We start from the raw sequence: 14,747 nt of genomic DNA, 5'->3' as shown, positions 1-14,747 counted from the left end.
TTCTGCTGGAGATGTGGGTGGGGGACAGAGAGGAAGTCTGCTACTGTGGTACTTGTTTGTGGTTCAGTTGAATTAACTGAGTTTGTAAGGGTCTTATTTATTATAATTTTTATATTTCTTTAGAAATTCTATTATTAGAATTATATTTAGGCAAAAAATACAACTGATGGATGAAGAATTAGCTTAAGACTGTTTACTGCAGAAAAATAAAATGCTGTGGAACCAATGTTAGGTTTAACCATATATAATTGTCATGTTATGAATCAAAAATGGTAACGTCAGCAGTTTCATTTGGTTCAGTCTAACTCTTTGTATAGAGTCAGAAATACTGTGGCATCTAATGAAACATCCTAGGATAGGATGATAAAAATACGGGGAAGATTCACTCAGGTGGTGTTATGTTGTTACGATAAAAATTATATTTATATTTTAATAGATTTCTCACATGTAGTAACATTAAAAATGCAGGGTGAGATTTTATCATTTTGTTTTATATTTTTTGAGAAGGAGTTTCACTGTTTTTGCCCAGGCTGGAGTGCAATGGCGCAAACATAGCTCACTGCAACCTCTACCTCCCGGGTTCAAGTGATTCTCTTGCCTCAGCCTCCCGACTAGCTGGGATTACAGACATGCATGTAATTTTGTATTTTTAGTAGAGACAGGGTTTTACCATGGTTGGCCAGGGTGGTCTCAAACTCCTGACCTCAGGTGATCCTCCAGCCTCGGCCTCCCAAAGTGCTGGGATTGTAGGCATGAGCCACTGCACCTGGCCAGATTTTATCATTTTAAATGTACTTGTTTTCTTCTGAATTGGATAAAACTAGGTTTATTTTCTTCATATTGCATTTTTGCTGCCAAGTAACGCGTATCTTTATGTAATATAGTCTGTAAAAGCTGCTTACCTCAACCACGCAGAAATAAATAGACAAATAACCTCTGGAGTTCTCTTATGCTTCTTTACTAAAGAGGATACCTAGTCATACCCAACAACAACCTGCTAAAAATATAATCAGGCTTGTCAGGAATAGGAACACATTGATTATATCGTTTCAGATAAAATAATCCTGTCATCTAAAATAATTTCATGTTGCTAATCTCAGGATGTTTATTGCTGTATTTTACCTTTCCCAAAAGGTACTTCTATGCAAGTTAGGATTAGATTCAGCTGAATATTTTCTGAAAATTAGACAAACTGATAGTAGTAGTTTTACCCACCGACTTATTTTTCTCTTAAATAAGATAGGTAGAATTAAGAAGGAAGAATGAATATTTCTATAGTCTTAACTTTCTAGTTGAGATCTTTTGGAATTGTTAAAGGTAACTGAACTAAAGTTATTTTTTCCACGGGTCAAAAATAACTTATCAAAAAAGAAGCTAAGAAAAGACTTTGCATTTAGACATTTTTCAGGTCATGTTATACACAGCTATTGAACAACCTGCCTTTCAAATAACATATCTGGATAATATTCTGTCTTCTCTCCATATCCAGGTCCCCCGACTCTTAAAATACACAATATGAAGAATTATATATCTCTTAAACATTGCTTAAAAAAATCTGTTTTCTCTACTTTGAGACCTGGCTATATTGCCACTTTCTAGTAGATCAAAAATGTCTTTGAAACATTTTGAGTTATATACAGTGGTGTTATTTGATGCTTACATTAACGTGTATATATTTATTAATCTTAGTCTTCTAGATTTTCCATTTTAAAAGTGATATTGAATGAACGAACTACAGCTTCATGCAACATTGTGGATGAATCTCACAAATATAATATTGAGTGAAAGAAGCCAGACGCAAAAGAGTACATTGTATGATTCCGTTCATATAAAGTTCAAAAACTAAAACCAGTTTGGAAGTCAGGGTAGTGGTTACCATTGGGAGGCTGGGTAGTGACTGAAAGGGAACACAAGATGGGGCTTTTGGTATGTGGATAATGTTCTGTTTCTTACTCTGGGTGCTGGTTACACAGGTGTGTATTCATTTTGTGAAAAAAATTCAAACTATATACTTATAATTTGTATACTTTTTTGTATCTACATTATACTTCACAAAAAATTTTTAAATGATATTAACTGTGAACTCGCTTGATTTCAACCTTTGCTAAGATTGCTATTTATTTTTCTTCAAAGGTGCCAATGTTAACAGGGCTACAGCCAATAATGATCATACAGTAGTGTCACTGGCATGTGCAGGAGGCCACTTGGCAGTTGTTGAGCTACTCTTGGCTCATGGGGCTGACCCTACTCATCGACTCAAGGTAGTCTACTTTAAAATAAGTAAACAGGCCGTATGTGATGGCTTATGCGTATAGTCCCAGCACTTTGGAAGACTGTGGCGGGTGGATCACTTGAGCCCAGGAGTTTGAGACTAGTCTGGGCAACATAAGGAGACCCCATGTCTATTAAAAACACACACACACACACACATATATGTATATGTGTGTGCGCTTTATAACTATACATATATACACATGTATATATATATTTTTTATATATACATGTATTATATATGTGTGTTTTATAACTATACATGTATTATTTACATATATGTATAAATACATGTATAGTTATAAAATATGTTTGATCTTAGTGCTTAATATTTAATACTGTTTAAATGAGTTTTGATTTTATATGAGCTGCTAAGAAACTATAAAGAATTAATTACCATGGCATTTCTTTTTCAGGATGGTTCAACAATGCTCATTGAGGCTGCAAAGGGTGGCCATACTAATGTAGTTTCTTATCTGTTGGATTATCCAAATAATGTTCTGTCAGTTCCCACCACAGATGTATCTCAGCTCACCCCACCTTCTCAAGATCAGTCTCAGGTAAAGTAAAATGGAGCTTATTTGTTAACATAAATATTCTTCAATGTGATTAGAAGTTTTTGTTTAAAGTCAGTTTTAAGCAAAATGGACTTGTTTTTATTTTCTGTTACATATTGAAAAAAATCATGATTCTAAATTCTTTAGGATTTATTTTCTTTAAAGGTACACTGAAATTTGTTATTGCCTTATTTATTGAAAATAGTGGTTTTTAAAAACCACTTAATATCAAATATAAACGTAAGTATTCTAAGTTGTTATCTTATTACAACTAGGTTTTTCAGGGTTTTTTATTTGTTTTTTAAGAAGAGAATCAAGAGAAAGCTTTTTCCTTTTTTTTTTCTTTTTTTTTTTTTTTGAGATGGCGTCTTGCTCTGTTGCCCAGGCTGGAGTGCAGTGGCACGATCTCGGCTCACTGCAACCTCCGCCTCCCAGGCTCAAGTGATTCTCTTGCCTCAGTCTCCCAAGTAGCTGGGACTATAGGCGTGCGTCACCATGCCTGGCTAATTTTTTGTGTTTTAGTGGAGATGGAGTTTCACCATGTTGCCCAGAGTGGTCTCAAACTCCTGAGCTCAGGCGATCCACCTGCCTCAGCCTCCCAAAGTGCTGGAATTACAGGCATGAACCACATGCCCGGCCGAAAAAGCATTTTCTTAATACCACCCAAGGTAGTATTAATTATCCTAGAGATAGTGACTTTTGTCAACCATGAAAGTATAGGTAACATAAGCGCTAAAAGTTCATTAAAGTAACTTTTAAACCTACTTTAAATTATGGAGAAAATATAGATATTTTACTAGTATATTAAGTTGGTGAGATCCTAAATTCTTTTCCACAAAGTCATCCTGAAAACTGCTAGCATACCCCAATTCAAGAAATATATTAGATTTTTGTTTTCTTTTGATCCATGTAGAATTCAAGCAAGGGTAAATTGGCTAGTGGGTAGTGAATATGTGACTTGTACCCCTAGCTATAATTGGAACCAGCAAGGTGTTCTATTCAGCAAGGGAGTAATGTTATTTCCATTTAGCTTAAAATCATTGACTACTTGTAGATTACCTGACTGTCTAATTAGTAGTCTCAAAAATTATAGTTTGGTGAAAGCTTTTTTTTAAAAAAAGCTTTAGGAAACAAAAGTGCATTTGGTGGTATATGAAGATAACCTAAAACAGGATGTCTGTTTTATTTATGGGACTTTCTTTTATTCTTTGGTCTGAGATGATTTTTTTCTGAGTTGACTTTTTAGGTTCCACGTGTGCCAATGCATACACTTGCCATGGTTGTACCTCCCCAGGAACCTGACAGAACTTCACAGGAGAACTCTCCTGCCCTTTTAGGAGGGCAAAAAGGTTAGTTACTGAATTATTTTTCTTAAAAAGGGGATTTTTTCACCTAATCAATAAATGCAGAAATGTACCTTAATGGTACAGAGTTACTGTGTACCCATGGCTAATTGAGGTAGATAATTCTGACAAATGCAAATAGTCTTACTATCTAAAACCAAAAAGACATAAGTGTTAGGAAAAATGACTTCTTATTATTTTCCTGTTAACATACTGAAGATGTGGCTTTCATCTGGCACAGATGAAAATACTTAAGAAACAAGCCAAGTTCTTAATTATATTAAAGTAACCATAGTTTATCAGACATTCATTTTTCATTTGATAATTCTTTAGCTAACCAATAGTATATGAAGAATGAAAATGCATATTTGCTATCTAGTTAAGTTTTTGTAACATTGATTGAGTTAATGAGTGAGAAGTTTAAGAATTACATTCAGTTGCATTTATGCAATGCTGAATATAGTAGATTATCTGTCACTATGTGAACCTGGACAAAAAAACTATCAAAATAAAATGTATACAAGTAATATCCAAATGACTATTAAGGAGAGTAAACTACTTAAAAAACTCAAGTTTATGAGCTCTGATATGTTTCTGCTGTCTTTATATTTGTAAATGAAAAGTACCTTCATGTATAAATGTACCTTCACTTGATAATTATGTATGGCTGTAATATCTGAGTTCCCTGAAATAAAGAAAATAGTTAATATGTAGGATGTTTAAAACTATATAAAAACAAACTTACAAACATAGTTCATTTAGTGTTTGATAATCAAGACCTAGATATTGAAATCACAATGAGGTATGTAAGTGTATATTAATATCTGTAACACTGATTTAAGAAAACTTGGTTTGGGTTGACTGTTACAGCAACAGAAACTTCTTTCAAATTATGCCAATTTTAGTAATTTAAAATATTGGGGGCCTTCTCCAGGGCTAAACTATTAATTTCAGAGATGAAATATCTGTAGTCTCTCTGACTTAAGCTAATTCTAACAGTTTTTCATGGAACACCTAACTATTCAAAATTTTCCTGCTGTTTTTAATCTTAACAATTAAAAAGCAAATTAAATATGCATCCATAAGTATCATAATCAGCTGATATTTAACCTTTAGTAAAATATTTAAGGCTAAATGCCTCTGTTTTTGGTTTTTTTTTTTTTTTCTTTTTTTTTTCTGGTTTTTATTTGGCTAAACCTTATAGAGGACTGTAGTAACTTTGGCTTTGGAAATTCAGTACTAAATAAGAATCACTGGCCGGGCATGGTGTCTCCCACCTGTAATCCCAGCACTTTGAGAGGCTGAGGCAGGTGGATCACCTGAGGTCAGGAGTTCAAGACCAGCCTGGCCAATATGGTGAAACCCCATCTCTACTAAAAATACGAAAACTTAGCCAGGTGTGGTGGCAGGTGCCTGTAATCCCAGCTAGTCGGGAGGCTGAGGCAGGAGAATCGCTTGAAGCCAGGAGGTGGAGGTTACAGTGAGCTGAGTTCAGGCTATTGCATTCCAGCCTGGGCAACAAGAGCAAAACTCCGTCTAAAAAAAAAAATCATTTAAAAAAATATAGGCCACATGTGTTGGCTCACGCTTGTAATCCCAACACTTTGGGAGGCTGAAGCAAGCCAGTCACTTGAGTTTGAGACCAGCCTGGCCAACATGGCGAAACCCCATCTCTACTAAAAATATAAAAATTAGCTGGGCGTGGTAGTGCGCGCCTGTAATTCCAGCTACTAGGGAGGCTGAGGCATGAGAATCACTTGAACCCAGGAGGCAGAGGTTGCAATGAGCCAAGATCTTGCCACTGCACTCCAGCCAGGGTGATGGAGTGAGACTCTCAGAAAAAAATTAGGGCCAGGCGCAGGGGCTCAACACCTATAATCTCCGCACTTTGGCAGGACAGGTGGGTGGATTGCTTGAGCCCAGGAGTTTGAGATCAGCCTGGGCAACATGGTGAAACCCTGTCTCTACAAAAAAATACAAAAGTTAGCCAGGAGTGGTGGCACAAGCCTGTAGTCCTTGCTACTAGGGAGTCTGTAATGGGAGGATCACTTGAGCCTGAGAGACCGAGGCTGCAGTGAGTCATGAGTGTGCCATTGCACCCCAGCCTGAGCCACCGAGCAAGGCCCTGTCTCCAAAAAAAAAAAAAAACTGGAAAAAGAAAAAAAGTAGGCTATGTGTCATGGCTCATACCTGTAATCCCAATGCTTTGGGAAGCCGAGGCAGAATGATCGACCAGCCTGCCCAGCATAGGAGAAACTGTCTCTATTAAAAAAATTTAAAAATTAACCAGGCATGGTTGCCTGTGCTTGTAGTCCCAGCTACTCAGGAAACTGAGGCAGAAAGATCACTTGCACCCAGGAGATCCAGGCAGCAGTGAGCTATGATTGTACCACTGCACCCCAGCCTGGGCGACAGTCCAGAAAAATAAATAAATAAAAATAAATAAATAAATAACGCAGATCCACAAAACAATCAAGAAATAAGCTAGATACAATGTATGCCAAGAGGAAATAAAAACATTTTAAATTTAGATTTAATATGTAAATAATCTGAGATGTTTAGGTAGTGATTTTTTAAGTTTATACTCTAGTGAGCAACCATATTTTTGCTTACTGAAATATCTTGGACTATTTATTTATTTTCTGCATTTTGATGTTTTCTTACTAAATAGGATAAACATGAGCTACCTTTCTAAGGAATCTTTCATTTTACTAAATTATTAGGGTTATCCCTAATTAACGTTTGTATTTAGACACTTGGGCACCTGCTATTGCTATCAACCAAATAGCATTGGCAATCTAACAGTTATTTATGCGGGATCAAACTGCGATAATGCATTGTGTTAAAATGTCATGTTAGTATAAATCACACATATCATAGAATATTATGTTGCTATGAATTAGGAAGAATTAAAATTAAATTCCATTTAATTATGGAAAAGAACACACTGAATTACCAGGATAGGAAAACCTATCTTAAATAATTAAAGACATAACTTTTTTTTTTTAATACTTAAAGCTCCTTTTTCTTCTTCAAGCTTCTCTTTTATGTCTCTGGAAGAGTTCCCTTGAGTGGTGAAATTGCTGTTTGACCCTTTTGTTTTTGTTTCCTCTAAGTCCATATATTACTTCTGTGTCGTGTATGTGATTAGGGATGGACAAAGGTTTCTTATTCTCTCTTCTTCTCCTCTTCCAGCAATCATCTTTTCAGATTCTTATAACATTTTACTCCTGTCTGTTTTCAATAAATCTTTTTATTATTAATATCCTCATCCTTTTAAAAATGTATTAATGCCCATAAATCTTACCCAGGTGTTTGATATATGTTCTACTCAGATATTCTTTTCTTTTATGCCCCATGTGTACCAGTTGTACAGGCTCTGTCCATCTTGATTCATATCCTCCCGATTTAGGCAACTTGATCTCACTTGTCTGTTGTTGGTTTTCAAGGATTCAAGATTCTAGGTAGCATCTAACAGAGGCCTCAGAATCACGTCCATAAACAAAATATGAAACTCAGAGTAATGTGCTCAGTTTTCTAGCATTATTTATTACCTGCAGTTACAAACATTCAGATGGGAAAGGATACATAAGTAATGTAAATCCGTTGTGTTGTTATAACTGGTTCTACAAAGGTTTTAAGAGAAGATTCATTTTGATCTTTTGCAAGTTGTGTAACTTAGAGTTAATCTGCTGCAGAGCATTTAAAGTTATGTCAGGATAAACAAAACACATCTTTTGTGTAGACCTCAAGCCCTCCTGAGGAGTAATTTCCTCTTCTCTGAACTTCTAGAGTACTTCATTGGATCTTTCTTCCAGTTCTTGTCACTTTTGCTTCCTCCCCTCCACTTGGGACCTCAAGTGTAGAGGATTGAATTAATCATACTCAATTTCTGGTGCTTTATCACCATAACTTCTACGTTTCATTTATTCCCTTTTATTTCTCTTTCCATTCCCCTGCTTCCACCATAGATAATCATTTCAGTATTTGATGTGTATATTCTTTTGTTCTTATAAAATCTTATAAAATATTTATTTTATATATGTGTGTGTGTGTATTTTTTTTTTTTTTTTTTTTTTTTTGAGACAGTGTCTCAGTTTGTCACCCAGGCTGGAGTACAGTGGCACAGTCTCAGCTCACTGCAGCCCCAACCTCCGAGGTTCAAGCAATCCTCCTGCCTCAGCCCTGCAAGTAGCTGGGACTATAGGCGCCCTGCCACTACACTTGGCTAATTTTTTGTGTTTTTGGTAGAGATGAGGTTTTGCCATGTTGCCCAGGCTGGTCTTGAAGTCCTGAGCTCAAGCGATCTGCCTGCCTCAGCCTCCCAAAGTGCTAGGATTACAGGTGTGAGTCACCACACCCGGTGATTACCTTGTATTTTTAATTTACATAAATTGTATTGTGCTACAGATTCCATTTTGTTTTTTCCTTTGTTACTCAATACTGTTTTTAAGATTTATCCACCTATCTCTAGATTGTGTCTACCTATAGCATAGTGCTTCACACCCTGTATATCCTCCATGCCTTTACTTGTCCTTTCTCCTAGTGACAAATATCCCGATTGCCTCTATTTTCTCACCCCCACTAACAATGCTTTGATGAAAATATTTGTACAGTCCCTTTATGGATCTACATAAGAATTTCTTTGGAACATCATCTCCCTACTTAGACTGTAAGCTCCTTAAGGGCAGGGTTTATGTTGCTCATCTTTATATGATCTACCATGCCTTGCTTGTATTCGATGTTTAAGTACTTATTGAATAAATTAATGAGTGCTAGGCTAAGAATATAGATTATTTTGAAGGCAGAAGAAAATTCTTAAGCATTTTTAAGAAAGACATTGTGATTAAAGAGATGTTTTTAAAAAGTAATCAAGAAGTAGCATTCTAGAATGGTGGGAAAGAGATTGAAAACAGAAGTGTAAATGTAAAGTAAGAAATTAGCATGCTGCTTTTATATGTTAGAGTTGCTTTTTGGAGTAAGTGACATGAAAAGTTCTCACATTTTTATATCAAATCATTAAAATTATATAGAAAAATTGTATATACAGTGAATGGTATTGAGTATTCCTCTGGAAACTTGACTGCTAATATTCTTTAGTCACTTTCCATTATGTAATCATTCTTATGTGGATTTACACATGCCCAAATTTGATAATATCTTTTAACATATAACTACTTGTAGTAATAGGAAGAAGACTGAATTAATCTGTTAACATGTAACACAGATGTTTATTTGGACACAGTTAAGTGATTGCTATGTTAAAGATGTATAATGTGTCCTGTTAGTGTGGAAAATTTTCAGATGAATATTTAGACATAAAGGAAAAATAAGTCAGTTCTAGGTTAGTGGCTTTCATTTTTGACTATGACCACAATAAGAAACATTTTATACTGAAGCCCAGGACACATCATACATCTGTTTATCAAAACAGAAATTCCAGTGGATAATAAACACTCTACTACATTTGATGCACTGTGTTATTTTTAGTTATACTTTCTCAACCTGATTTTCTATTTGAGACCCAGTTGGGAATGCTGTTTAAAAATCATTCTAGTAGGGTACTGTGTGATAATGTAAGGCAAGGGAATTGCAGAACAAGGTTTAAATTTTAGACAAAACCAAGTAAGGAAATATGAAATCTAGTCTAGATCCTTCTGTGTATCATGTTTTTTTCCCATTGGCCATTATTTTTCCATTGTACAATGCACTAATTATTTTAGATACAAAAATGATTAATAGGATTAAGCTCAATTCAATAAAAAACAAAATATTTGGCTAATATATGTCCACCTTATTCCTTCAGGCCAATAAAAAAATAAAGGCCATGTTTAAGCTGTCACTAGATCATGGCTTCTACTACAGACTTTTTCTAGTTTTGTTAATGGAGGGAAAATGAGAGGCAAAGGACTAGGATAGAAACCAAACCAAAAAGATGAAATGGCGACTTTACCTATATTTCTTTCTTTCTTTTTTTTTTTTTTTTTTGAGATGGAGTTTCGCTCTTGTTGCCCAAGCTGGAGTGCATTGGCACAATCTCAGCTCGCTGCAACTTCTGCCTCCCGGGTTCAAGCAGTTCTCTTGCTTCAGCCTCCTGAGTAACTGGGATTACAAGCATGCACCACCACACCGGGCTAACTAATTTTACATTTTTTAGAAGAGACAGGGTTCTTCCATGTTGGTCAGGCTGGTCTAGAACTCCTGACGTCAGGTGATCCACCCATCTCAGCCTCCCAAAGTGCTGGGATTATAGGCGTGAGCCACCGCACCCGGCCACCTATATTTCTAAATAGTACTTTATGATATCATTCACTGATACCAGTGAATAGATTTCTTTGTATCTGACATTGTAAGCTGTTTGAAGGAGATAGAACCCTTTTATTTTCTGGTATCTTATAATACTAATTATTACCTATTGAAAATTTTGTTGCTAAAAGAATACTTGTCATAATCTCTACCCAGAAAGTGTAGATGTTGCTTTAGCTTCTAGGACTAATCATTATCTGTTTTTCACCAATCTGTTTTATTCTTGATGTTAGAGCTTGTGTTAGTGCTTTGACGTGTATCTAGGCAATTCCACTAACTCCATGGCTATTTTGAGATGAACCACTTTTTATGCATCATTTTTGCCATCTTCCGTTTTTAATGCTACATATGTTCTGGGCTTATAGTTTGTATATTAAGTTAAATAAGTTACTCTTAGTAATCTTGTGTTCCACGCTTCTTGCATATTATTTGTTAACAAGATAGACAGGGCCATTCCTATCTGTTACTTCCTCAAAATTCTACTCTTATTTTGGATTATACTATTTATAAAGATTTTAAATATGTGAATGTCCAGTGGGGTCATAACATAATTACTAACCAGTCTGGTTAGTGTTGAACTCTTAGCTAGTTTTCCTAAATCTTAAATACAAATTACTTAGTAACTATACAAGGGTGTTTTGAAACTAATGGATGTTTAAAGGACCATTCAGTCTTTGTAGAACTTCTAAATGTACTCGAGTGATGTCATTGAATTTATCACATGACTGAATATTTCCTTGTTATTGTTGTGGATTTGTACATTGCTATTTGTGACCATTTACCTTCCTTTTCTTGTTGATTGTCATTAGGCACTTTAAACAAATGCCATAAATCAAAACAGGGACTCCTATGTAGTCTTAGGAAAGTAATAATAAAATTAACTCACAAATCTAATGGCTTTTGCTCTGAAAGAACAAAGTCTTTTTCCATCATTTTGCTCAGATAGAAATATAAATTGAGGAAGGCTGAGACTGGAGAATTACTTGAGATCAGGAGTTAAAGACCAGGCTGAGCAACATAGCAAGACCCCATCTCTTAAAACTGTGTATATATATATAGAATATAGACAATGTACTTTGCAATTTAAGGAATAACTAAGCCTCTGGAAGTGATTGCAGTGATATTGAAATTGTGGTCATCTTACCTTATTAAAGACAGTATGTAGGGGAAAAACTTAGACTTTTTTAGTGATGACACATGTTGCATATGTTTGAGCTACCTGCAGTTTTGAGATCTCTATTCTAGCAAAAAAGTAGATGAATCTCTAATTTTTTTTTCTTTAGTAGTTTTGTCACCCCTTTGAAATTCAGAACACTTTTTGTCTCTGACCTTTTTTCCTTTGGACTTGAGAATCATTTTTAATACAATGGATGATTTTATTTTAAAAATTCCCGAATTACCTATGTTATTCATATATGTTGACTGCAATTCAAAATAATAGATAACTTTTTTACCCGGCTTTTTTTTCAAACAGCCTTATTGTTTAATTTACATACCATAAAGTTCCCTTGTTTTAAATGTGCAATACAATAAATTTTAGTAAATTTACTGAGCTGTGTAACCATCATCACTATCTAGTTTTAGACCATTTCCATCTCCCCAAAAAGATCTCTTATACCTGTTTTCAGCTGATCCTCATATTCACTGCTATAACCTCAGGCAGCCACTACTGTCCCTGTCTCTATAGATTTGCCTTGTCTCTGTAGATTTGATATGAGTGGAATTACACCACGTGTGGTCTTTTGATATGAGTGGAATTACACCATGTGTGGTCTTTTGTGTCTAGCTTCTTTCACTTAGTATAATGTTTTTGAGGTTCACTCATGTTGTAGCATGAATCAGTAGTTTGTTCCTTTTTGTTGCTGAATAGTCCTACTTCTTTTTTTTTTTTTTTTTTTTTGAGATAGTCTCACTCTGCCGCCCAGGTGTGATCTTGGCTCACTGCAAGCTCCGCCTCCCGGGTTCACACCATTTTCCTGCCTCAGCCTCCTGAGTAGCTGGGAGTACAGGCACCGGCCACCATGCCTGGCTAATTTTTTGTATTTTTAGTAGAGACGGGGTTTCACCATGTTAGCCAGGATGGTCTCGATCTCCTGACCTCGTGATCCGCCTGCCTTTGCCTCCCAAAGTGCTAGGATTACAGGCATGAGCCACTGTGCCCAGCCTAGTCCTACTTCTTCTAAATAAGATTAAGACTTAGATTTGCCTCAGAGTAGGTATTGTATGTCAAAAAATTTATGTCCTTCATTTCATGTCCAGATGTTAGGATTATTAATATTGATAATTATTTTTCAGCTGATTTAGTTATAAAGGAAGTAACTTAAGTGTAATTTGAAACCTTAAAATAATATACATTGCCATTGTTTGTTAACATATACTGTCAGTATGAGTAACCCTAAATGGAAAGTGTGATTTTCTCCTAGGATCACTTATTGTTTCTCTCATAGACAGAATTTACTTGAAGGTTCATTTAAATGCAAGTTGTCCATTGTGTAGTAAGTTTAACAGTGTTCCGGTACAGATGTGTTAAAGGTATATTTAATGGAGAATTTTAGAAAGACATGTCTTGAAAAAACTTATTTCACATTATATTTCAATATAAGAAGAAAAATATTTTGACTGAAAAACACTTTCCCCTACTTTGATCTGTAAGTTTTGGTCTTTTGCGTTAACTCTGCATTGCTCGCAGAGTTAATATTGCTAAAAGAATGATTGTTCTAAATGGGCAGTTAACATTTCTGGTATTTTCAGCACTATTTTGATACTGCTTTAGATTTGGTGTTCTTTAAAAAGTCCAATCTAATCAGCAGAATTTTGAGATTCTCGCCTCTTTGTTTTCCTTTTCCTTGCCCCTGACTTAATTTCCAAAATCCTCCTGTCCTAAAGAGTAGATTTTTAAAACTTCACAGTTTTTGAATTAGCAACATCCTAGTTCGTGCTGCGTGAAGTAGATGAGTATAGGCTTTAACCTGCCTAACACTGGTGTGACTCTGGTGTGACTCTGAACATTCATTCTATAACATTAGTTATGAGGGTTTTGGGAGGGAGGTCCGTGTGTGTGGGAGGGGAGGCTGGTTTTCTTTTCTTTTCTTTTCTTCTTCTTTTTTTTTTTTTTCTTTTTTTCTTTTTTTTTTTTTAGCATGGCACTTTTTCAAACATTTTTCATGTGCTTAGGTACATCCAAGCAGAAGTCCAGTTCCCTCCAGGTAGCAGATCAGGACCTACTGCCATCTTTTCACCCATACCAGCCTTTGGAGTGCATAGTTGAGGAGACTGAAGGCAAGCTGAATGAACTGGGACAAAGAATTAGTGCTATTGAAAAAGCACAGCTTAAGTCACTGGAGTTAATTCAAGGTGAACCTCTGAACAAAGATAAGATAGAAGAACTTAAAAAGAACAGAGAAGAGCAAGTCCAGAAGAAGAAGAAAATATTGAAAGAACTGCAGAAAGTGGAAAGGCAGTTGCAGATGAAAACACAGCAGCAATTTACCAAAGAATACTTGGAAACCAAAGGTCAGAAAGACACAGTGTCTCTACACCAGCAGTGCTCTCATAGAGGAGTCTTCCCGGAAGGGGAAGGAGATGGTAGTCTCCCAGAGGATCACTTTTCAGAGTTACCTCAGGTTGACACAATCTTATTTAAAGATAATGATGTTGATGATGAGCAACAGTCTCCACCATCGGCAGAACAGATTGATTTTGTCCCAGTCCAGCCTTTATCATCTCCACAGTGTAACTTTTCCAGTGACTTAGGTTCTAATGGGACAAATTCTCTTGAACTTCAGAAAGTATCAGGTAATCAGCAGATTGTAGGACAGCCTCAGATTGCTATTACTGGACATGATCAGGGGCTGTTAGTTCAAGAACCAGATGGACTAATGGTTGCAACTCCAGCTCAGACGCTTACCGACACTCTTGATGACCTGATAGCAGGTGGGTTAAGAAATATATCTGTAATAATTTCTCTTTAATCTGTGTGCTCAACTTCTTTATATACCCCTCCAAAAACATAGACTTTGTACTTTTCCATTTTAGAACTATCTTTGTAAAATTACCCATTTCTTGAGGTCTTTCGGAAGTGAATTAACTAAGCCCAATAGCACCAACACACAAAAGTGTGTTTCCCCCTCTTCTTTTTTGTCATATTGCAAAGGCAAAGAAATAAAGTTGCCACAATCCTTTATTTTAAACCTTTGGTATCAAAACCACCGTGTGTTGTGACTTGGGTAGGGGATCTCAAAGTGGAATTTCTTTGTAGGCTTTAGAATTA

At 35.7% G+C, this 14,747-nt stretch overlaps 1 protein-coding gene across 14 annotated transcripts in view; it reads left to right on the top strand.

Annotated features, from left to right (window-relative positions):
- ANKHD1 (ankyrin repeat and KH domain containing 1) overlaps positions 1–14,747 on the top strand; it is a 136,552-nt gene that overhangs the window by 73,682 nt on the left and 48,123 nt on the right. For 11 of the 14 annotated variants that reach the window (XM_008014673.3, XM_008014672.3, XM_008014676.3 and 8 more), the window contains 4 exons: positions 2,134–2,261; positions 2,688–2,831; positions 4,075–4,177; positions 13,652–14,410. In XM_008014673.3, coding sequence (XP_008012864.1) covers positions 2,134–2,261; positions 2,688–2,831; positions 4,075–4,177; positions 13,652–14,410 — 1,134 coding nt within the window. The remainder of the gene's footprint in view (positions 1–2,133; positions 2,262–2,687; positions 2,832–4,074; positions 4,178–13,651; positions 14,411–14,747) is intronic. The other 3 variants (XM_008014670.3, XM_008014681.3, XM_008014680.3) reach the window with 3 other exon arrangements.

This window comes from Chlorocebus sabaeus, chromosome 23 (assembly GCF_047675955.1).
Source record: "Chlorocebus sabaeus isolate Y175 chromosome 23, mChlSab1.0.hap1, whole genome shotgun sequence".
Classification (NCBI taxonomy): domain Eukaryota; kingdom Metazoa; phylum Chordata; class Mammalia; order Primates; family Cercopithecidae; genus Chlorocebus; species Chlorocebus sabaeus.
The sequence above is the reverse complement of the archived record's forward strand: the minus strand, read 5'-3'. Positions and strand labels throughout refer to the sequence as shown.